Raw genomic sequence first — 27,192 nt, 5'->3', positions numbered from 1 at the left:
TCCTTTGGAGATTGGCATTGAAAAGGGAGATAACTCTTGCAAAAAAGGCAGAAATATCAATAAAAATTGATACAAAATTATAACTGTAAAGCTTCTATTCACCAGAATGTATTGATTCTTGATTTTTTAACGGTAATTAGTATATAACAAACAACTTTAAATGTGTTATAATATATTTAATCAAGCTATAATCTAGATTTTGTAATTCATAAGTTGACGATTTATTGAATTTTTGAACATGTCAAGGTAAAGAATCTCAAATTTAATAAAAATAATTAAGCATGTATTCTTCTTTTTGTGGTGTAAAGTTTCTTTAGATAAGTAAGTTGCTGAAAAATATAATATACAGATTTATACAATACCAAATTTACACATTATTTTTTCAAACTGTTCACAAAGTTTCAAATTTGCAATTTCTTCAATGAAAGATGCACGAATAAAATAAAACTACCCATAACACTTCGGTTTTGTACATTTCATATGCATAAGATTATATAATTTAGCAAATACAAACTTATAACCTCATCTAAGTATCATACTTTATATAAATTTCAAGAAAAACAACCAAAACCTGAAAAAAGACTAATTTTTGCAAGAATTATCTCCCCTTCCAATTTTAATTTCCAGAGGAAATTAAAAAAGAATTTGAGTTTTCTTCAAGTTAGATTTTATGGGATTTTTTCTGGGCATAATGCTATTGATTAGATCTAAAACATTTTCTGCTGCAATTAGTTTGAGGTTAAATATTAGTTTGACTGGACTATTGGTAATACTGTAACGAAAGGGGTCGGTGACGACACCTCCCGGGACGTGTAGTGGCAAGTACGTCGTCCATATTCCACCATCTAGATACCAGATATCAGATTAATGCTGAACAACAAACAATTAATTAAATGCATTTATATATATTCACAAATGTACAATAATATTAAACAAAAAGTCAGATAAACAAGAGTTAGATTTGTTTCTTAAATAGAGTTCAAAAGTAAAGGGTGTCAAATGAAAATTAAAAATAAAGTGTTCCCAGAATCAGTCTTAAAGTAAATTTGATTCGCGTTGTGAAAAAAAGTAAAAATTGCACAAAAAAGGAGTTACTCACTCTGGCGAACCGCACCGAAGTGGTGACAAACTCTATTCTCGAGAAGGATGAATTTAACACAGACGAGACGCAAGTGGAATGATACATTCCTGGGAGTATTTGAAGGCATGTGCAAGGCCGACTCAATACCAAATGAAATCGGAATCTTGTTATAAATCAAACTAACTTTAAACGGAAAGGTACGAGAGAAAAGTTAAATTAATTAAAAGTCTTAAAAAATTATAAACACATAAAAAGTTAAAAAAGAATAAGTATAAGAATACTTATTAATCCAATCATGGAACCTTTTCGGGTTTTAGATTGCATACAATGATTACAATGATTTGTTATAACAATGAAATAATAAAATAAAATACATCACAATAGAACACTGAACAGTTATTGCATGCACAAGGAAGAGAAAGTAATATGGGAGACAATCAATGTCTGTAAGGATTATTCCCCTTTAAACAGATATGGTGTTTTGGGCTGCATAAAAATGAAATGCAGCCCCAACTGATTAAATGAAATGGTAGTTTTTTCCCATGTACACACAGCAACCAATTACTAGATATTTATGTATATAATATTAATATTAACATACTTAAACAGTAAAATTACCAATCCTTACTTCTATCTTTATATGTTTAAATCAAATTTAACTTTAGATAAACATTTAATTGATAAATACTATTTAATTTAGGGGGAACTAACCTAGGCACATTTTTACATTTCATATACAAAAGCTATCACATTAAGTATCAACGCTGAATATATCAATATTTAGAAAAATTGAAAAACACAAAAGATCATAAATCTATTGCAACGCGGATAATAAATTAAATGAAATTTAACTTGGAATAAAGATTGCTTTTTCAAATACCAATTAGATGCATCTGAAACATTTATTTGTACAATGCTATATAAAATTTACAAAACCATGATTATCTCCCTTTCTGAATATTACAATTGTTAACATTTCTCAAATCTGAAACATGAAAAAGTTTTCAAAGTAACCAACATTTGTTCATGGATAATCAAAAAGGTTTCAATTAGAAATATAAAAAATAATTAAACATAATCATAATATTAATTAAAGACACATCATTACTATTCGATATACACTAAATAAGGAAATGGCGGACAATTTCACTGCAAAATATTATCCTCTAGTAGGAAAAACACATAGATCTATCTGTGAGCAATACTGACTTTATCAGAATCTTTTATATTTAAAATGTAAAACACATCTTTCATAGTATAAATATTTCTCAACAATGCCTATCAATTAGTTCAATAAAACTTAACTTCAAATTCTAATGATTATACAAAATTTCGAAATCATATTTTCTTTTGAAAAACTTCAGATAAAAGTATGTAATGTTATTTACATGTAAGTATCATAGTAGTAAATAATATTTTGATATACCTTTAAATAATAGTTGAACAAAATAATCAACCTGTATTCTTTTTTCCCAATATTATTAAATTTCCAAATTTCACTTCATTTGCTGAACTCAATACAAAAGGAGATAACTTTAAAATACTTAAGGTAATTTTTGACACTTGGAGTTCAGTATTTTTGAGATTTTACTTTTAAGAAAAGACTTCCAATTCACACCAAAGGTTGACACATTAATATACAAAAAAGGTTTATAACAGTTGACTGACGCATCCTTTCACATTTATTACAGTATCCTCCTCTTTCTTACAACATTTTTACTATTCATTCCCTTTCTTATTACAATATGCACAAGCCTTCATTACAGGTGATTGATCATAATAATCATATTTTATAAAGTCTATTCCTCTGTCTAGTAGCATCTTCAATATCTGTGCATGACCATGTTCACATGGCTTCATAACCATGTGACCCACTATGACAATCACATTTATGAATATGCCTACTCTTTCTAACAACATCAATACAATTTCTGTAAAACCATACTGACGGGCCATCATAACAAGTGACCGACCATCTTCATCATACGAATTACAATCTGCTCCTTTGTTTAACTACCTTTACTATTTCTATATATCCATGCTCACAAGCCCTTATAACGGTTAATTGACCACGCTTTTTTCTTCTTTATTAAAGTCTACAGTCTGTCTAAAATTATCTCCATTATTTCTTTATGACCATGTTCACAAGCTTGCATTACAGCTGACCGACCATCTTTATCAAGCAAATTACAATCTGCTCCTTTGTCTAACAGCATCTTTACTATTTCTGTATGACCATGTTCACAAGCCTTCATTAGAGGTGACATACAATACATGTCACATTTATTGCAGTCTGCTCCTCTTTGTAATAACATCTTTACTATTTCTGTGTGACCATACTCACACGCCTTCATTACTAGTGACCGATCATCATTATCGCATTTATCACTGTCTGCTCCTCTGTCTAACAACATCTTAACTATTTCTGTATGACCTGGTTCACAAGCCTTCATTAAAGGTGAACAACCTCTATAATCACATTTATTAAAGTCTCTTCCTCTGTCCAACATCATCTTAACTATTTCTGTATTACCAAGTTCACAAGCCTTCATTACAGGTGAACAACCGCTATTATCACACTTATCATAGTCTGCTCCTCTGTCTTCTAAGATTTTAACTATTTCTGTATGATTATGTTCACAAGCCTTCATTATAGGTGAGCAACCATTATTATCACATTTTTTATAGTCTGCTCCCTTGTTTAACAAGATCTTAACTATTTCTGCATAACCATGTTCACATGCCTTCATTAAAGACGAACAACCAACATAATCACATTTATGACAGTCTACACCCTTGTCTATCAACATCTTCACTATGTTTGTGTGACCATTTTCACAAGCCCTAATCAGTGGTGATCCATCCAACCAGTCACATTTATTGTAGTCTGTTCCTCTCTCTACCAATATTTTTACTTCTTCTGTACGACCATGTTTAGATGCTTCCATTATAGGTGAACAACCACCATGATCACATTTATAACAGTCTACCTCTCTCGCTAACAACATCTTTACTATTTCTTTATGACCGTGTTCACAAGCCTTCATTACAGGTGAATTACCAAAACAGACACATTTATAGCAGTCTACTCCTCTTGTTAACAACATCTTTACTATTTCTTTATGACCATGTTGACAAGCCTTCATAAGAGGTGACTGACCATCATTGTCACATTTATTAAAGTCTGCTTCTCTGTCTAACAACATCTTTACTATTTCTGTGCGACCATGTTCACAAGCCTTCATAAGAAGCGACTGACCATCATTGTCACCTTTATTTAAGTCTCCTATTCTGTCTAACAACATCTTTACTATTTCTGTACGACCATGTTCACAAGCCTTCATAAGAAGTGACTGACCATCATTGTCACATTTATTAAAGTCGGCTCTTCTGTCTAACAACATCTTTACTATTTCTGTATGACCATGTTCACAAGCCACCATTAAAGGTGACTGACCCCAACAGTCAAATGTATTACAGTCTACTCCTCTGTCTAACAGCATCCCTACTATTTCTATATGACCATGTTCACAAGCCTTCATTACAGGAGACTGGTCACTCCTGTCACATTCATTACATTCTGCTCCTTTGTCTAACATCATCTTCACTATTTCTGTGTGACCATATTCACAAGCCTTCATTACAGGTGACCGATCATACCAGTCACATTTATTGCAGTCTGCTCCTCTGTCTAACAACATCTTTACTATTTCTGTACGACCATGGGCACAAGCTTCCATTATAGGTGACACCCCATCTTTTTTACATTTTGTACAGTCTACCCCTCTGTCTAACAACATCTGTACCATTTCTGTATGACCTAGTACACAAGCCGTCATTATGAGTAACTGGTCATCCTCATCCCAGTGTTTTAAGTCTGCTTCTTGGTCTAATAATATCTTAACTATTTCTGTATGACCATATGCACAAGCTGCCATTACAGGTAACTGATCATCATTATCCCAGTTTTTATAGTCTGCACATCTGCCCAACAGCATCTTAACTATTTCTGTATTACCATTTTCACAAGCCGCCATTAAAGGTGACGTACCGAACCAGTCACATGTATTACAGTCTGCTCCTCTGTCTAGCAACATCTTCACTATTTCTGTATGACCCTGTTCACAAGCCGCCATTACAGATGACCGACCATTTCCGTCATATTCGTTATATTTTCCTCCTCTTTCTATCAACATATTTACTATTTCAATTTGGCCATGTTCACAAGCCGCCATTACAGGTGTTAAACCAAACCAGTCACATGTATTACAGTCTGCTCCTCTGTCTAACAACATATCTATAATTTCCTTATGACCATGTTCACAAGCCGCAATTAAAGGTGATGTACCAAACCAGTCACATGTATTACAGTCTGTACCTCTGTCTAACAACATCTTCACTATATCTGTATGACCATGCTCACAAGCCCATATTATAGGTGCTTTCTCATCTTCATCACATTGATTACAATCTGCCCCTTTGTCTAATAGCATCTTTACTATTTCAGTATGACCAAGTTTACAAGCTGCCATGACAGGTGACTGGTCACACAGATCGCATGTAAATGTATAATAGTCTGCCCCTCTGTCTATCAAAATCTTTACTATTTCAGTATGACCATGTGTACAAGCCCCCATTACAGGTGACCTTCCACTCAAGTCACATTTATTGTAGTCTGCTTCTTTGTCTAACAACATCTTCAGTATTTCTGTACGACCATATTCACTAGCAGTCATTATGGGAGACTGACCATTGTATGTACACCTGTTTATTTTTACACCATGATCACAACACCACTTAAACAACGAATTATATCCCAAATAACTACAAAGTAATAAAGGAGTATCATATACATGGTCTTTATCATGCAAAAGATCTTTAAATAGTTTACTATCGTCCCAGGTATGAGCCAACTGTCTTTGGCGGGATTGATCAAGTTTGTTCAAACAGGCGAGCAATGTCTTTCTGAACAGAGGAATCTTCATGTTGATGTTACTAAATACATCTTGAACTTTTCCCTTTGACCAGTCATCAATCAATCTCTGTATGTACATCTGATGATATTTTTCAGGTACTACAGTAATAAAAGGATCCATGTTCTCTTTTGTTTCTAATAAAAATCGTTCCCTTATCAAACCACTGTCTGCATTCTTTATCAAACAATATAATATCTTTTGTCCATAGATCTGAACAAGAAAATCAAATATTTTATCATGTATTATCTTGTACATGTTTTGATCTTTCTTTATAAATGTTTGTATGAGTGAGTCAAGTTCATCCTGTAGTACCAGTCTTGATGTTCCTCTGTCTAATTTACATGCCTCACATGTGTTTTCAATGATATTCCTGGTTTCTTCATTCAACTCTTCTGTTAACATTTCTTCCTTTAACTTGTTGTTAAATATAACACATAAAGCCAAAGCACAGTATTTAATGTAATGCCCTTTCTTTAGATACTGATCAATCAATGTTTCATAAACTGAAAATGGATTCTGGAAGAAATCTGTAATAACAGGTTTAGGATTATCATGATACAATTTACATAAAAGAGGAAAGCAGTCATATAAATCATAAAAGTCACTTATCTCAGATGCTTTTGCATTGAGATACAATTTAGCTATTAATTCTTTTTCAGTTTTTGAAAGGCAATTGTTTTCTGATAACATGTTACATACACATGACTTAAAAGCTGATAATGCATCAAACTTCTCATCTTGGTAAACTTGTAACCGACATGCAACAAGTAGTTTTGTTTGTTTTTGTTTTTGTTTTTGTTTTTGATTAAAATTTTGTTTTATATCTTCCATGATTGGTTCCCAACTTTTAATGTCACTCTTGTCCATCGAGAAGTTTCCACATAAGTCATCAAAAACAAACAAAGTTTTCTTTTTTGGATTATAAAACCTCAGAATGTCACTCGGTTCTCTCACAATAAGAACATCATATCCGTCTTCTACCATTTCCAAAGCCACATGTCTAAGTGTTGCTGTCTTGCCTACACCAGAACTAGCTGTAATAGTTACACAACTGTTTTCTTTAATGCATTTGAGTACATTCTGGGCTGCTCTTGTATTGATAAACATTGTATCATCATTGTCCTTCCATTTTTTAAGTGTTTCATTATTTTTTTCTAAAATAAAAATTAAGAAATATTTTATCATGTCTGACATAGAAATACCATATATTGTATCTGGATGATAAGAAAATGATTAATCCAAGAATTCAAATATAAAAAATATTCAATGAGTGACCGCAAAACAAATAAATTCATTATAAAAGTAATCAGCTGATTGTTGTATAACATATGTGTGTATAATACTTTGTACAGCTATTGTGTTTATAAACATCTTATCGTTACTGTCCTTCCAGGTTTTGAGTAGTTCTTCATTTCTGGCTAAAATACCAATTTCATCATATAAATGGAAAAAAAATTGTGAAAATTAATCGATTGATCTATATTACCGATTAGTCTACAATTACATGGATTCAATCAATGGTTCACTTCGTTGATATTCACTAATCTTATTTCTAAGCTTTGAATATTTAGTTTATTTCTTTATAAAATTCTTCTATTGTTTTGCATTTAATATGAATAAATTCTACTATAGACCAAACAATGACTCCTACATATTTGAAATATGTTTTATCTAAATGATTAACATGCCTCAGCGTGATACAACCACAGGGATCAAATCTTTAAAGTTGGATTATGCTTACCCTTGCGGAGCATCTGAGGTCACCCCTAGTTTTTGGTGGGGTTTGTGTTCCTTATTCTTTAGTTTTCTATGTTGTGTCATGCTTACTATTGATTGTCTGTTTGTCCTTTTCATTGTTGGTCATGGCGTTGTTAGTTTTTTTTTCGATTTATGAGTTTGACTGTCCCGCTGGTATCTTTCGTCCATCTTGGGTAAGTATGAACACAACATTCATTCCTGATAAGGCTCTGAATTGTGATGGGGATTAAATATATGACACATCATAGGTTTCGTACACAGAATGAATGTAGTAAAACAAAATGGACTTTTACATTGTATATTCAATTATCCATAACTGAATGCATGGTTAGATTTAGCACATCCAAAGAATTAATTTTTATTTGGTGAAATCGAACACATTTTGATTTTGGACCCTTTTGTACTCAAAGTTGGACCAATTTGATAATGTTAATACACGGTTAGATTCAGCATATTAAAGAAACAATTTGGAGAAACATAAAAACTAGACCGAAAATCTAAAAATTAATACATTTAAGACCCAGCATATCAAATGATTTTGAGGTACGTCACAACAAGTTATAATTATAATTTATCGGTCAAGTCCTGACAATACAACCATTTTTGAAGCACTGCTTTTGCTTATTATTCAAGAAACAAATCAGGAAAATTTTGACATTGATGAGTGATCCAAAAATTAGGTCAAATGCTGGTGAACACTGTATGATGTACATACCTTGCAATGAAAGATGTTTACTCGAATGAACATCAATTATATTGATTATCGAATGTAATATTGTACTTGATAACTAGAGAATAAAGAGAAATTTAAGCTGCAGCAAAAGGTTGACAAGGTCTTAATATGCTTACTACTCCAAGTTGTTTAACATAGCTTTATGTGGAAAGATACACAGGCAGTGCTTCTTTTGATATCAGAAGTATATGTGGTATGATAACAAAAGATGTGGATGTTAGTACTTATAGGTTAACATATTTTTTTAACAAAGAGCAAAACCATTTTACTAATACTCCAAATTGAATATTATCTGACTACTGGTTACCTCGAGTATTCCATGGTACTGTATCCTGCTGTGAGCTTTCTATTATTTCCATTTTCTTTGTCATATTGGCATGGTGGTTTTTGTGGGATTTCTTTACTTTTTTAATTTTTTTTTGTAGGAATTTTTGGGATTCACTCATATCCTCATTTTGGCGTTTCAGAGTTGTTACAGATTTATTTAGCTCCATGATTTCATCATTAGACCATTTGATGTCTATCCTTATTTCTTGGATGGTTTGATCAAGCGGTTTGGTTTTTAGCTGATCACACTCCTGTGTCATATTCTGCCCACCTAATCTATGAACAGCCTAAGAAATAAAGTAAGATAATTAGTATTGTATATGTATTGCAAATAATAGGAGTTGTCACAATTATTGTATAAATTTATCATTTTCTCGAAGATTTCAATAAAACTTGGAGATAAAGAGGAAGTCGGTACAATTCATGTATGACTATGACACTATAACAAACAAGTCATACATGTAAATGGAATATCTTCAGACACAAAAGCAACTAGTAAGTGACCTAGGGTCCATAGATGAAGGGTCCTTGGTGATAATAAGGTCAAGTTCATAATTCAAACTTTTAAGCTTTAAAATGAAATTAAAGTGCTTACAAAAAAATATATATCTAGTGTTAAAGTTGCATAACTCAAGAACAGTAAAGTAATAAAGTGTGAAAAATATCAAATTTGTCAATTTTCAATTTTTAAAGGAGCGCAATAATAAAACATAAAAAATGATGTCACTCAGGTAGAAATTTAAACATGATCTGTGTTCTGTGATAGTCTATTTGTCCTTTTCATTTTTTGTCATAGCGTTGTTAGTTTATTTTCGATTTATGAGTTTGACTGTCCCGCTGGTATCTTTCGTACCTCTTGGGTAAGTATGAACACAACATTCATTCCTGATAAGGCTCTGAACTGGGATGGGGATTAAATATATGACACTTCATAGGTTTCGTACACAGAATGAATGTAGTAAAACAAAATGGACTTTTACGTTTTATATCAAATATCTATTTAATACTGAATACATGGTTAGATTTAGAACATCCAAAGAATTCATTATTATTTGGTGAAATCGAACACATTTTGATTTTGGACCCTTTTGTACTCAAATGTGGACCAATTTGATAATTTAGGTGGAAGCAGTGCAATATTAAATAATTTAACAAAAATTTCTATCAAGAATTATCAAGTTAACATATCTTTTTAAGAGTATTATTTAATGAGTCTAAATACTACAAAAAATATTGCATGCATATATTATTTTGATTTTTGTAGAACGGTCTGAAAAGTAAAAATAGTTATTGCAAATGAAGGTAAATCTGAATAAATTTTTATGATTTAGATATAAGAATGATGGTAAAAAAAAAAACTTGAGATAAAGACTGAATTTACAGTGTCAATAAAATATTTCAATGTAGTCATGATTTTAATTCAGGTAGTTTTCATTTTGAGATTCAGTTCTTACAATGTTACTATGCACTAAGTTTAACTTAAATGAATAAATGTCTTATCAATTATGAACTATTTATTTATTTTGTCTTGTATTGAATGTAATGAATAATTCTTTTAAAATGCAGGTTCAATCGATGCCAGTGATTTAAAATATGTGTGTCACCTTAACATATCAATGACAATTGAAGGTACAATTTTAAAACTGGACCCCATAATTTTATTTGCAACATAAGATTACACAAACGTTCAATTTAAATGCATGATTAGATTAAGGAAGTCAAGAATTTGATTTTTGATGAAAACTATCAAACATTTTTATTTGGACATCACTGTGATCAAATTTAATAACAAAGTCGAGAACAATTAAAATACGTGTAAACACCTGTCCTAAGTCAGGCATCTGATGTACAGTAGTTGTCGTTTGTTTACGTAATATATACGTGTTTCTCGTTTCTCGTTTTTTTTTTATATAGATTAGACCGTTGGTTTTCCCGTTTGAATGGGTTTACACTAGTAATTTTGGGGCCCTTTATAGCTCCGTGTTGAAGACCTATAATGGTTTACTTTTTTTTAAATTGTAATTTGGATGGAGGGTTGTCTTATTGGCACTCCCACCACATCTTCCTATATCTATATACACCAGGTTAGATTTAGATATAGGAAGATGTGGTATGAGTGCCAATGAGACAACTCTCCATCCAAACAACAATTTATACGAGTAAACCATTATAGGTCAAGGTGAGCATTTTAAAGAATAATTCTTTTATGATTTGAATATAAGGGAATAAGTTGATATAATTGATCGGGAGAACTTCCGGTAGTTGATCTTGACGTTGGCTAATTTTCGACGACGTCGACCGAACTTCTTTTCGTAACCATTGTAAACAAGATGGAGGCGATAATAACACAGACGTTACATGTAACAAAATTCATTTCACTGCACGTTAATCGTTAAATAAAATAACAAAAACAAAAAGATTCGTTTGAATGATGATAAGAGTTATTGTAGTTTATTTTTATCAGATTGCAAATTTCAAGGAGTACATATCTCTGAGTAAGCCAATAAACAAATTCATGCGCCAGGCATATTCAATGACACAAATATACAACTTACGTGGGAAAGATGTTACGAGCGTGAAACATATTTTCCCTTTTTCCAATTTAAAAAAATAATAAGGATTAAACGCCTTTGTAAATGAATTTATTGGTATTTAAACTGGACCAAGTCACTCACAGACATACATGTATCATAAAAAGTCCTTCGGAGTAAAGTGGTCGAGTTTATACAACAATAATAAAGTAAGAAATCAATATACATGTAGGAGTTAGATAACGAATATTTCAAACTGGCCCTCATAATTTGATAATCAAACCACAATACTACAAATTTCAAATAACAATAGTTTTTTGTATATTTTTCAATATAACCAATAAACTCATCATAGATACCAGAGCTAAATTTTGTAAATACGCCCGACGCGCGTTTCGTCTACAAAATACTCACCAGTGACGCTTGTATTTTATTTTACATATTTTAGATTGAACAACATATTTCATTCAGAGTATTTTGTATCTAATGATAAAGTGGTCTTTTGTGGATAGTTGTCGCATTGGCAATCATACCTCATCTTCTTTTTTATATAGACAGCTAATTTATGTCATGTCACGAATTCAAGTGATTGTGCATGTGTCAAACACTTCTGAAAGATAAAGCGTGAATTTAGAATTGAAAGTGTACTGCAAGTTATATTTAAATTGTGAAGAGCTGCTATCTAGGTAAATTCGGGTACTATCGCCCACGTCTTTGACAAAACTTTATGAATAATCACTTTGCACACCCAAAAACTGTGTCAAGAATTTGAGTTTAGTTTTTTCTATAGTTGCCTTTCATCAACTATTAACTTGTCATTATAAACTGAATAGGTAAACAAAAATCTATAATTGATTTTGTGTACATCATATATATACTAGTTTTGGAGGCACGACCTGTATGAAACCCAATTAAATTAAAAAAAAACTTTGTGTTTTGTCCAATAACTGCAACAGTAGTATACCGCCGTTCAAAAGTAATAAATCGATTAAGCAAAAACAAATCCCGATCGCAAATCAAAACCGAAAGAAACATATCAACAATCAGAGGAAAATAAGAGAACATAAAAAAAACCTGAACTGTTATAAAATCAAACGCCAAACATACCTATAAACGGACGGTTTGATAAACACTACTATATCACTAACATGGTACAGGGCATTTATAGTTTGAGAAAAATGGTGAGTTGGACATGGTTTAACGGCTAAATAAACAACCGGCTTATATCGAAATGTTAAAAATACCGCTAAAATGGCAAATTTACATGACAGGAATACAGTACAAATAAACATAAACATACCCTGGACATATACGTATAGTAATAATATAATATTACATTACAACACGTAAACCACAGAATTAAAACGAATTTACGATATTACATCAGTACATCAGAACAGAATTATAAACTATGTGTCACACGAATATATCAATGCCACAAAACGTGACGTATTTATTGTGAAGAGTATTTGATCTAAATTATGATTCTGGGTGCTGACGTCGTTTATATTATTCTTTTTGAATAATCCTTTTACAGTTTTGTCAGTTTGATATGATTTTTCATTTGACGTGGCTCTGTGCTTATACATCCTTGGGTGTGTTTTAGTGACAGTTAAAAACTGCTACTGTCACCAGATAAGCATTCCTTTGTCAGGTTTGTTTTGCATTCTGCAAATTTTGTTGCAGGTTAGTCGTTTAACATATATAAAAAAAAAATCAACATATATTTTCTATAAAAGTATGTTTACGGCAAATAAATTTTTTTTTTTTTATTTCTTGTAGTTTTGTTTCAAATGTTTTACAACAAGCGACTTAAACTCTTTCAAGTGAACCTTTGAGAATTTACATACACCAGTTATATCATTCCAAGCAGTATTGAAGAACCCTGTGTCTAGTTTGCCATCATTCAGATGAGCTAGGTGATTCCTGTAGTGTTTGATTCTTGCTAAATCTGCAGCTGGTGTGGTTTCCATGGCAGAAGGTAAACGGTCAAATCCACACAAAGGAGGGGTCATTGGAGTCAAGTTCCTCAGTAATAGTATCATCAAAGTCACATCAAAGGTTTTAGAATCTAGAACATCTGGAGAATACATAAATTACTAAAAGTTTGAATAGGAATAAAAGCAAATAGCAAGTATGCTCAAAAGAACTTATTGTAAAATCACTAGTTTCTGAATTGTTTTTTAGGCGCACACAAGTGTTGAACCTCTGTACAAGCCGGGAATAATAGTGGTTGCATTGATTGGTGAGTTTTATACAGCTTAAATAACGCAACTAATTTTTCTTTTGAAATGTGTTCTCTTTATCTGATCTTGTATTGCTTACAACTATTCATCGTTGAAGGCAGCACTTAAATCTTGATTGTTGCAATGGGTTTTACCCAATTTTTTTTTTAAAATAAATACTTGTTTGTTCCAAAAATTTCCTGTTTACATTTTTTTCAGTTGCCCAGGGTGCAGAATTATCTTTTACATCTAAAACCAACTGTCCGAGAAGCAGGAGGCTGAGAAAAAAAGTGCACTGTTTTACCAGAAAAATAGTATAATAATTTTTGAGATTCTTTCATATAACAATGCATGAAAAAGAAATATCTGTCTATAATAAACTCGTCATAGATACCAGGATTATAATTTTATATTTATGCCAGACGCGAGTTTCGTCTACAAAAGACTCATCAGTAGCGCTCGAATCAAAAAATGTTTAAAAGGCCAAATAAGGTACGTAGTTGAAGAGCATTAAGGATAAAAAAAAATCCTAAAAGTTTTGCCAAATACAGCTAAGTTAATCTATTACTGAGGTAGAGTAGTATAAAGTAGTATTAGATGTAGTAATAAAAAACATTAAATTATGATATAATCGAATGCTCCTCTCAACCAGAATAATGTAACATTATAACATAATAGAGTGCACCTATAAACCAGAATAATATACTATTATAACATAATCAAGTGCACCTCTAAACTATGGATTACCTAATACAAATTAAAGAGACACAAAAGGCTGACCACATAAAATTGTGACTGTTATCTCCTGAAATGTATATACTTATCATATACAATTAAGTATGTGTTTATTTTTTCTTTTAAATGTATTATTAGATTTTTGATTTCAGATAGATCATGTATGATTTCCAAAGATTCAAAATATCTATACTTGACATTTTTATCTTGTCATATTTGATGTTGTTCTGATTTTCTACAAGGACCATTTTGTCAAGATATAAAAGAAATTTACAAGTAAAGTGTGGTGTGATTGAGCACTTCTATCTCCCAAAGATAAATTGTTTTAAATTTTCATCATCTAATTGAGCATTCCTTAATGAGAAAATATCTTTGATTTTACTAAATGATTATTTTGGTTGTTTTGCAATCGAAAAATACATGTTGCAAATTTTCTATAACCCGTTTGGCAAATATGATATTTTCCGTATGACAATTTCATTTTTTAAGTCTACTTTCCCTAATATATGATATTGTGAATACATTTCCATTGATTTTTTTAAATTTTATTGGTGATTTTAAACTTTTTTTTCAAATGGTCCCAAAAAATCACCCCATTTGTTTTGACATTTTGTATATACATTCTTATTAATCATGTCTCGAATGTATATGAGTTTCATTTCTTCAGGTTTGACTTTTTTGTCAATTCTATCTAATATGAACATGTCATTAGAAAGTTTCAGTTCTATGATTGCTTTTTCAATAATTTTATTACCAATTTCAAAAATTTGTAAGAAGTCGATTGGTATTGAACTTTTAATTCTAGAAAATTCCGATATCCAATTTCTTGTATCCACAAGTTTTTCAAAAATATATATACAAACTGTAAAATTCGTTGCTTTCTTCGTGCCATATGTTTTGGATATATTTCATGTTTCTTTTTAGAAATGAAGAAACAAACATGATTTAATTTGGAATCAATGTTTTGAATTACCAAATAGTCTCATATCAAGTACCTCGTTCTAAGTTTTGGGATTATCTCTATTATTTTTTTAGAAAATTAGACCATGTTTAGATAATTTTCTGGTAAAATAAAAGAATATATTTAAGATTAAGTCCGTTTATGTTTGAACATTTACGTAATAAACTATTATCTTTATACTTAAGTATCGAAGCCAATACTTGCCAATCGCATTCAAGCTTTCTAACGGTTCATGAATAATACGATTAAGAAACTTTATTTGCTAACTTCGAATGAATAAGTCTTTACTTATCATGCACATTCCATCCTTTGTTATATCAAGACAATTAAGTTTACTTTCCCATCCCATATAAAATTCCAAATAATATTTTTTATTTCTTTTGAAGAATTCCCCGCGTTTCAATTTCATAACTACACATTGGCAATAAGAAATTTTTAACTATTAAGGTTTTAACACTAAATATAAGTTTCCTGCTGTTCCACACGTGAACACAGTTTTAATATTTTCTATAATGTTTTGGCATATAGCATCATTATCAATGTCATATCCGTGATTTACTCTGAGGGTTTTTACATTTCCTGTAATCAGTTTAATTTTATTAAATTTTAGATTTTTCCTTTTAAGAGATCATATACGTAAACCTAAGTTTTACACAGTGTTGGTGGCTTTGGTGCCATTGATATATTGGTATATCTATTGTTGAATAGAACCCTTTGGTCTTTGGTGTCATGTATAGGTTTGACTTATTGTTGAGGGCAGCCCTTTTCTATTTGAAGTGTAATCTATGGATTTTTCTTATTGTTGGAGGACATTTTTTTGGTATTTAGTATGTGAATCATTGGCAATCTTACCACTTCTGTTTATATTAAAATTCTTACAATCTATGCTCACTTCATATCTATATATAAACGTATAGTATTTTAATTTTGTTTTTTGTTAGAATTAAAAACTCATATTGGGTTGCAAATACTTGTTTGATATATAAAATGTCCTGTTCAAGCATCACAATTTGACATCAGACATTTTTAATATCTGTATTTGGCAACTACAAAAAAACATGCATGTGGTTCCGCTTAACCTATCTATCTAACTAAGTCTGTTCTACCTCAGGAATAGAAAGCTTATCTTAAGAGTCTTTGTTTGAACAAATCTTTTAAATACAATTTTTAAAGTCTCCTAAAATAAAAAAATAAAAGGTAAGGATAATGCGATATTTCATTCATCTTTAACATTATTGCAATCCCTAGGCTCCCTGCTAAATGATCAATTCTCACTAAAAAAAAAATAGTGTGTTGACCCTTGTGAATAGACGGATTCGTTTGTAATAGAAGAAATGAAACATTGGTAGATCGGTCGGATTTTCAAAGTTTCGAAGACTTAAGAAAATAACTTTCACTGATTAGTTAAGGTATTGTTAAGGTTGTTTATATATTGTGCAGTTGACAACATCTCTTACATATTCGGGATGATTTGCTGGTAAGAATACAAAAAAACAAAATAGATCTAGGAATAGGATAGATAGTATTTCCATTTAAGCACTAGGATATCTTAAGAGTATAATTTTTGCTTTTGAAAAGTACAAAAAGCTGGGTTTTGTGGTATACTTAGGAATAGTACTACAGGATATTATTTTAAAAAAAATATGTACTTACCAGGAAACCTTGGAAACAGAAGATTCCACTGTGATTGGTTGATTGAATGCTTCTTTTTCAAGTCAAACAAAGTGTTATACTCTTTCTTTATTGTTGCACCTAAACAAGCTGGAGCAAATTCACTATCAAAGAGGATTCTAGCTGCACGAGGCGAAACTCCACTTAATAACAAACTCATTCGGACATAGTTTTCTTCCTCTACAGATGCCATGGTGAATTGTTCTTTACTCCTTTGATACTTATAAATGAATAGAAACACTTTGATTTTCTCTACTAATTATAGCCATATAGTATAGTCTTTTTATTCCTTTACTTATTATAAAAAAAATATATTATAGTTTTCTTTATTTTTTTGCTAATTAAAAGACAGATAGTTAAGCATTCTTTATAACTTGGCTTATTACAATAAGATAGTAAAGTCGTTTTCATTCCTTTTCTTTATAATAGACATAATTATACAAATTAAAAGAATGTCATCGAGACAATCAAAACTTTTCATTAGTAATATATCAAAATTAATGGCGTTCCGAGCTTGCATACATGTTGGTTGCTGTCCCTCTTATAAGAAAAACCACTATAGAATCTGGTATATTTACTGCAAAATAAGAAATAAATGAATTGAAATCATTGAACTGGTTAATTTGAAGCTTGTTGGTATAACTCCTGACTTTTGTTGAACTCCTGTCAGTGTATTCTGCATATAATAAAGTAAATCATATTCAAAAAACATATTGAAAGATTATGACAAAAGCATATTTAAATGGCATTCCTAATATTGGAGAGAGCCAATAACATTAACGGTACTTATCATTTTGAACCAGATATGTATTTCAACAAGAAATATGCATTTCAATAATAAATATGTATTCAGTGATGCTCAAGCCCAGGCTATTCTTGATGTTTCAGTTATATCTATATATAGCAAAATTTGTCATGATATTAAAAAAAACATGTCAACATTACTAAAGAAGAGGTTGCACAACTGGATCGATGCCACTGCTGGTGGACGTTTCGTCCATGCGGGGGTATCAACAGCCTAGTAGTCAACACTTCTGTGCTGACATTAATATCAATAATGTGATCACTTTTATAAATTTCATGTTTACAAAACTTTGAATTGTTCGCAAAACTAAGGATTTTCTGATCCAAGGTATAGATTACCTTGGCTGTATTTGGCACAACTTTTAGGAATTTCGGATTCTCAATGCTCTTAAACTTTGTACTTTTTAGGATTTACAAATATTTTGATATGAGCGTCACTGATGAGTCGTGTGAAGTCGAAACGCGCGTCTGATGTACTAAGTTATAATCATGGTACCTTTAATAACTATTGCTGTTAGATATGTATTTTTCCGAGTGTTGAAGGCCGTCTGGCAACCTTTATTTTAGTGTTATATTTAACATTGCCAAAAACATATCCGGGAAACAAACTAAAACTGAGGGAAACACGTCAAATATAAGAGGAAAACAACGCATAAAGAAACACGAAAGTGCAACAAAAAATCAAAACGACAATGCAACCACACAAAAACGAACTATAATATAACAATTTCTTATTTTCCTGACTTGGTAAAGGATATTTTAAGAAAAAAATGGGTTGAACCTGGAGTTGTGGCTAGCCAAGTCTCCCGCTATTATGGGGATGTTAAAAATAACACTAAAATGACAACATTAAATGACAGGACTACAAAACAAATAAATTGAAGAACATTCAGGAAAAAGAAATACACAAACAAACAATACAATAGAACATAACGACATGCTAATAAAAGGTCCCGGGCTGATAATTCAATACGCCTGTGGCGTGTTAAACTTTTTACAATAACGTATTTAGATAGGTTTGAATGAATTTCAATTATCATTTTACTTGTATGCCTTACATGTATGAAACAAAAGGCTTATAACACAGTTTGGCACAATTTTTTGAAATTTTGGATCATCAATGCTCTTCAACTTTGTATTTGTTTGGCTTTATAACCATTTTGATATGAGCGTCACTGATGAAACGCGCGTCTGGCGTCCTAAATTATATAATCGGTAATTCGTATATTTTCCCTTTGATCTTACTGCCTAATATTTCCTAATATCAACGTGTTGGCTGTATCACTGAAAATATTTGGCAATACATTGCGTGACGGCATAATTACCGATAAACAGAATAATATGTAGTTTCGTTTTGGATACTGACTATATCATGTTGAATATCTTAACTCGCTCTAACGGGCTCGTCTAGATTTTCCACATGATATAGTCAGTATCAAAAACTCAACTACTTATTATTCTATATATCCTAGTACCTTTAATAACTATTTAGCATTGCATGTTTACGTTTTCTTGTTGTGATTATTTTCGGTTTTACAATATAAAACGAAGATGTGGTATGAATGCCAAAAGTTTAGCATTTTATAGATTTCTTTTCTATCGAAACATTCGAGGGACCATGACAGTTAATTGATTCTATAAATAGTCATTTTTTATCTTGACAACAAATTAAAATAGCTTACTTTGTTTTAATGCAATATGTCGAAACGAATACTTGATGATATAGTGGCTTTCCCAACCAAGTTTAAAACATTTGCATATCCAACTGATGATTCCCTGGTATTTCAAATCCGTGTTTTATTATAATCTTACGATTTAGAATGACGTAATGCATAAACATAGATATTGTATTTATAGCTTGTCAAAACCGGTTTTAAATCATATAATTTACGTGAAATGGAGCTGAACGAAAACATAAATAGAAATGCTCTATACGAAGACACTACTTGAACAGTAGAATATAGTTTACCTGATGTTGAAATTTAAGCTATTCATTTGAAAGACTTGAATGAAAATTTTTAAAACAACCTTAATATTTTGTAAAACTTTACACGCTTATAAATGGCTTTTTACTAAAAGGTTACGGTTGGGGACTTTCCTTTTTAAATTTTCAGCTGAGTTCAGTATTTTTGTGATTTTAGTTTTTCGGTGTTTATATCTTCTTCTTATTGGCTAACATGGAACGTGATATCATCAACGTTTTTCGTCAATTACTTCGGGTTAAAAAAAAGGAATTTAGAAGTAAGTTATAAGAAATTACTGTACAGTAGGTATATTTCTGTCTATTCAAAATTACATAACAAATGTGGTTCACTTTAAAATAATCCGTTACGCGTTTTTTTTTTTATAAAAGTGACATTACTTAATAAACCTGATCACAGAATGCGTAATTTCATGAGAAGGTACAACAAACAAAATAAGGATCTGCTTCACATATTGATCATTTTAGATTTACATTCGTTTAATCTGAGTTTGTGTTGTTTAATCTACTGAGGGTATCAGTTTGCGTGGAGTGGGGAAACTTTCATTTGGTGGATTATTTATTGCATTATAAAGTCGGCATATAGAAAAATTTGTAATCCGTTGAACATTTAAATTCTAGGTTTAAATGTTACCACGAAATCAACGAAAATTGGTATCCGACGATAAAAAAAAATAATTCACAGTATTTTCCTATCTATATAGAGTTTTTGATAGTATAATGTTTCCCTTCTTCGTTTTCTAGATTTTTTGGGGCATTTCCAGTTTATTTGTGAATTTTAAAATCTATTTGCTATTCATCCCACTTTTCTTTTCAAATATTGCATGCAAGCATTTTGTCTCTAAAGTAAATTCTATCATGTTAACAGTTTTTAATTCTATATAGGTACAATACAAGGGCAGATTTTGGCCTCAATTTTCAAGTTCATCGAACGAAATATTTTAGAGACTTTTTAAACACTTAAGTGTCTATTTCAATTGATTTAATTAGTTTATGTAACAGATTTTAACTGATTAAGTCATTTAACATGCTCCTATTCAAGCTTAAATATAATCAATCTATCAAATATGCCAAAAACGAAAGTGGCCGCATCCGTGTTTATCCTCAACCTTAATATATATTATGTATTATTATCAAATACAACTTACATTTCAATATCATGAATGAACACGAATGCGGCCACTTTCATTTAAGACGGAAACCGTTTGTAATTAAAAATTTTAGTTGCAATAGGTTTGGTATAGGTATAAGAAATTATTGGTACAGACTGGTCTTTGAAATAAGGAGGTATTTTCACAATCTAACATTATACATAATTTGGTCTTTTGTGGATAGTTGATATATGAGACACTTTTACGTCATGCTCATTAAATCTATACACAATTTAACCTACCGAATTAGACTATTTACCGGATTTGTAATCATATAAGCAACACGACGGGTGCCGCATGTGGAGCAGGATCTGCTTACCCTTCCGGAGCACCTGAGATCACCCCTAGTTTTTGGTGGGGTTCGTGTTGTTTATTCTTTAGTTTTCTATGTTGTGTCATGTGTACTATTGTTTTTCTGTTTGTCTTTTTCATTTTTAGCCATGGCGTTGTCAGTTTGTTTTAGATTTACGAGTTTGACTGTCCCTTTGGTATCTTTCGTCCCTCTTTTGTGACACTGTAATAAACTAAGTACTTACTTTTTTACTTACTTACTTACTTACTGTATTACATTTTAACATTGTGTTTTTGTTGTGTCGTTTGTTTCCTCTTTTTTTTTAGTGTGAATTACTATTACTATTAGACGTGTTACGGTACTTTTCTATCCCAAATTCATGTATTTAGTTTTGATGTTATATTTGTTTTTGTCTAATGCTTAGTTCGTTTCTGTGTGTGTTACATTTTAATGTTGTGTCGTTGTTCTCCTCTTATATTTAATGCGTTTCCCTCAATTTTAGTTAGCAACCCGGATTTTTTTTTTATCGATTTATGAGTTTCGAAAAGCGGTATATTACCGTTGCCTTATCTAGTATTTAAAAGTAAAATAAAAAAAATACCGCACTAAAAAAAAAACTTAAAACGGTAATTACCTTATCAAATGGGAAAATTAAAAGCTGAAACACATAAAACCAATGGATAACAACTGTCATGTTCTTGACTAGGCAATATTTTCTGTATACATTTGTGGATTAAACCTGGTTTTATAGCTAGTCAATTCTTGTTCTTGTATGACAGACACACAATATTCCGTTATAATGACAACAATGTATGAATAAAAGAGAACGACATATTATAAAAAAAGATGTCTAAATGAGGGATACTGCAGTCAATATTTTTTTAACAGAAGTATTTTAAATCAGCAAAACACATTGTTAAGGCAAAGAGAATCTGCAACTTGTTGCGAGTTTTCAACTATTAATATCTCGTATTAAATACTTTTCAACCCACTGGTTTTATAGCTAGCCGGATCTCTTACTTGTATGACAGTCGAATATTATTCCATTATATTGACAGCAATGTGTGAACAAGACAAACTGACATATTATGCAGTCAATATTGTGTAACAATCTTAATCACTATAAAAACAAACAATTATGTCAACAAAGAAAAACAAAACAATCATAGAGACAACGCAAAAACGAAAGACATGAATACAAAATTTACCATAGCACACTAACACAATGACCGGATGTAAAGGTACCAAGCAGCGTCAAATGGATATTACCAAAATTGACTAAACAGTAAAGGTAATTATTTACAAAGACAAATAGAATAATACTATAAAATGAAATTAAAAAAAATATATTGCAGGTTCTTCCAAATGTTAGACTAAACCTCTTTATAAAGTTTTTACTGTCATACTCACTGCAGTCAAAGAAGGACTTCAGAAATTTTCCGAAAAGGCATATTCAAGAAGTGGTGTGAATCAGATGTGGATAGTAAAAAATTAAAAACAGTTATTGGTGAATTTACAATCTCAATATTTAAAACATTGTACCAATATCAAAACCTTTGATTTTTTAACTTTTTATACCAATTTCTACATACTAAATCTAAAGCTCGACTGAAAGAACTTTTCAGCTTATGTTTCTTTAACAAAAAAGGGCACTAGACGTTTTAAATCTAGTTTTCGGCTGGAATTCAGCTTACTTCACTACAAAAGTCAAAAAGTTTGAAAAGACCAGTTATTGTCTGAATTTGCATGAATTTTTACTCGACATTCTTAATTTGTCGGAATAATTTTTAAAAATTCTTGACATAGTGTTAATTTTTCTAATAAGCTTCTTGATTTTTCTTGACAAGTGTCTTGACAGTATGAACATTGTCTTAAAATTTCTCGACACTTCCTGTTTCATCTGATAAGAGTCTGGATTAGTCTTGACCAGTTCTTAACTGTCTTAAATTTGTCTCGATCTGTTTTGACATATTCTTTACATTCTTAATAATGTCTGAATATGTCTTGACATATTCTTGACGTTCTAAATAATGTCTAAATTTATCTCGACACATTCTTGACCGTCTTAAATATGTCTTGACAGTGTCTCAACAGTATAAATTTCTCTGCAATGTGTACAGACTTATTTTGTACTGTTTAAGACATTTTATTGCTGTTATATACTCCTTTTTATTATAGCTAACCTAAAATTTGAAGAATCAAGGATAAATTGGGTAAAGTAAGATACCTTTTTTGTGCACCAAAATTGGAATACCCTGAATCCTCCCCCATGTAGTATAATTTTGATTTATTTCTATTAAACAGTTTATTAATTGTTTTCACTTGGAATGTAAGTCGAAGTTACTGACAAATAGCCTTTAGATTTTTGCCACTCCAAAAACTGCCAGTCAAATTTGCTTTACTAAAATAGTTTTCTTAAAGACAGTTTTAAAATGTGACCATGTGTCTCTTTTGGACCCTACACTTCATCTTTTTGGTTTGAGTTGCTAAAAAAAAAAGAGGGGGTCGGTTTTTCGTGTAGGTCAAAGAATTTGTTGTCATCTTGATTCAAAAACCTTATTCATTTTTTAGAACAACCCAAAAACATTTTTTATTCAAATTTGAGTGTTGAATTTTAATTTTTTTATCAAAAAAAAATTGTGATAACTCCTTCCTGAGAAGAAAAATGTTTAGATCTATATTGTGCATGTATGTTTGAGATCCATTTCATAAGACCGATGATTTCTGTAATAATTTTCTTTTAATCTTTGGAACGGTCAACTGATATTAAAGTTGTATGGCTGCTTACAGCCAAATCAGTAAATTTGTTTTGACAGTTGCGTGTATTTTGGGTGTGGAATTCATTGATTTTATTGGGAACATCCAGTCCATGTGTAAATTTCCAACAGATGACAATACACACATTTTTCTTCTGTTAAATGAGTGCTTTGTATATCATCATAATTTGCCATTTATATAAACTACATTTTTGTACAATAATTATTTACCATATTAATTAACATTGCATATTGTAAATGAAGAATGAAATGTGTAAACAGTATGATTGGTTTTCATCATTTAACGAATAAGATTTAGGATTTTTTTTTTAAACCCCTATATAAATTGTTTTATATCAACACACTCACATTTCAATTATTTTATACATTAGATTTCATAGCCATACTTGTATTTGTAAAAATATTTAGATACCCAAATTTTCAATTATTTTACATGCCTAACTTTTATATTTTTTGTAAGTAGTGTAACTTAAAACAAAAGTATATTATGTAAAGAGAAATAAAGATTAAAGTGATATCATGAATATTGGACATGATTTTTAAAACTTAGAACTGTCAAGTAAATTTAAGACACAATTCAAAATGTTCCAGAATATGTCAAGCCATACTGAGAAAAAAAAAGAATATCGAGAATATTTCGAGAAATTTCAAGACAGTTTTTAAATGTCAAGAATTTGTCGCGAAACTTTAAGACCATATTCAGAATGTCAAAAATATGTCAAGTAAATTTCATACAAATTTGATATAAATGAGAATTTGTCAAACAAAAACAGAAGTCATACTTTTGGAGAATGTCGAGTAAAAGTTCTTGCAAATCAAGACAAAAAATGGTCTTTTCAGACTTTTTGACTTTTGTAGTGCTTTGTGAATATCATACAGAATTAAGGAAAAAATATACCGACGAGGATATCATTGCCATGATGGACTTTTCAATTGACAACATATTTGTTGAATTTGGAGGTTTGGTCTTCCAACAGGCTATTGGAATCCCAAAGGGTACCAATTGCGCTCCTCTACTTGCAGGTTTGTTTTTATATTCATATGAAGCAGAATTTATCCAAGGGCTTGTACAGGAAGGAGAACAGAAATTAGCCCAGTCTTTTAATTTCACCTTTCGGTATATTGATGATGAACTGTCTCTTAATAATAATAGATTAAGTGATCACTAAACTTAAATATATTCAAGTGAACTTGAAATTAAAGATACAACCGAAACAAATAAATCTGCTTCATATTTAGACCTATTTTTTTGAAATGACTACTGATCGATGGTAGGTTGAATATCAAAATTTTTGACAAACGCGATGATTTTAATTTTCCTATTGTCAACTTTCCATTTCTGTGTAGCAACATCCCAGCGGCACCAGTATATGGAGTAAATGATACGTCACTCTAGAGCTAGCTCAAAATACGTTGATTTTGTTGAACGAGGAATACTGCTATCTCAAAAGTTTCTAAGACAGGGCTATGAATCAATCAAATTAGGATTATCACTCAAGAAAATTTTACCGTCGCAATCATTAGCTGATTGGCCATTATGACAAACTGTCAAAATCATATCTGATATTCTTCCTCAGTCATAATAACCTTCCATCCTAACCGAACTGAACTAAGAAATAACATAACGGGTGCCGTATACGGTGCAGGAAATGCTTACCCTTCAGGAGCACCTGATTTCATCTCGGTTTTTAGTGAATTTCGTGTTTTTTCTTAATTATTATCTATAACTGTTCATGTTAATGTCCTTTGGTTTTGTGAGTCTTTGTTTACTCTTGGGTTTTGCTTGTTATTGTCTGTTTCGTTCTTCGGTGTAGCACCTTTTCATTTTCCGTTGACTATTAACAAAATATGAGGTATTGTCACCAAAAAGTAATAAATCTTATAAAACGTCATATACAAAGTCTGAATGTGCGAAAACAATATAAATTATCAGTTTGAGATAGACTACTTAGTATACAAGTACAGTTTAATATTTGTTCAAATTAGTTTTGAAACGAACGGATTTTTGTTCTTCTGCTGTACTGTTACACTACTGTTACATGTTAAATACCTATGTTAGATTTTGATCAAACGGTGAATGTTTGACGAAAGTTACATTCTCTTCATGTGTTTTTTTTAATTAGTGAAACAAAATGTTTGTTGTATATTTTTATCTGATTTGAAACAGCGGTTCAAATTAGCCAAGATTATTTGTATAGATCAAGCCCGATATAAAATGTGTTATATCCTATATTTGTTTTGCGTTCTTTGCATGCAATTGTTTTTTACATAAATAAGGCCTTTAGTTCTCTCGTTGAATTGTTTACATTTGTCATTTTAGGCCTTTATGTCGCTGGCTATGCGGTAAATATATAGTACCAGTATCCATGTTATTGGTTACTGATCTTACAAGGAATTAAATTAAGTAAAATATAATTAAAATTATATGTAATCACTTTAACATTACAACGATAAAGTAATGATAAAGTATAAAATTCGAAGATAAATATAACATGTTTACGGAACATCAATTTGCTCTCCGCATTTGGGCTCTTTTCACCGTTTTTATATTGATTATTAACACAGTTATTTGACCTTTTTTTTTATCTTAACAAGTTCATTGAACGGAAACTAGAACAACGTGTTTATTTTATCAATTTGTTTGATTACTTTTATCTGATATTATTGTAAGTAATATATACCATTCATTTGTTTATCTGTTTTCCAGAATCAATGGTGTATATATAAATAAAAGAAAGGAAAACTGAAAATAACACATACGAATTGAAACCAACGTATATTTAAATGGTTAAGTAAATTTTCTTCTTTATTTGAAAACCTCAAACTAACGTTTATCTACAAGTGTTAATCTAAAGATGGATTGGTGTTTACATAGGACTAAAGATAGAAATTTATGAAGTTAAAGTGAGATCTGCATTTGCGTCACAAGGTTATATTTCAGGAATATGACAGTTGTTGTCCATTCGTTTAGTGTGTTTCATCCTTTAATTTTGCCATTTGATTAGGGATGTCCGGTTTGAATATTCCTAGGAGTTAAGTATTTCTGTGATTTTACTTTTTTCTTTTGTGCCAAATTCAGGTAAACAATAACAGTCGGTTTATCATTATCAAGAAATTTTTAATAAATTTAGAAATTTGTTTTTAAAGACATTGGAATATTTTATGACTACTGTTTAACACTACTCAGCT

General features: G+C 30.8%; 1 protein-coding gene across 1 annotated transcript; it reads right to left on the bottom strand.

The window, feature by feature from the left end:
- Positions 1 to 3,177: 3,177 nt before the first annotated feature.
- On the bottom strand, positions 3,178 to 17,191 carry LOC134710413 (serine/threonine-protein phosphatase 6 regulatory ankyrin repeat subunit C-like). Its single transcript, XM_063570768.1, has 5 exons — positions 16,981 to 17,191; positions 13,257 to 13,486; positions 8,856 to 9,162; positions 6,903 to 7,211; positions 3,178 to 6,584 (listed from the first exon to the last, which is right to left on the bottom strand). The coding sequence occupies exons 1-5, from the start codon at positions 17,189 to 17,191 to the stop codon at positions 3,178 to 3,180; spliced, it is 4,464 nt and encodes a 1,487-aa protein (XP_063426838.1).
- Positions 17,192 to 27,192: the final 10,001 nt, after the last annotated feature.

The sequence above is a fragment of the Mytilus trossulus genome, chromosome 3, assembly GCF_036588685.1.
Source record: "Mytilus trossulus isolate FHL-02 chromosome 3, PNRI_Mtr1.1.1.hap1, whole genome shotgun sequence".
Classification (NCBI taxonomy): domain Eukaryota; kingdom Metazoa; phylum Mollusca; class Bivalvia; order Mytilida; family Mytilidae; genus Mytilus; species Mytilus trossulus.
Note: the sequence above shows the minus strand (reverse complement) of the source record. Positions and strands in the feature narration are given on the sequence as shown.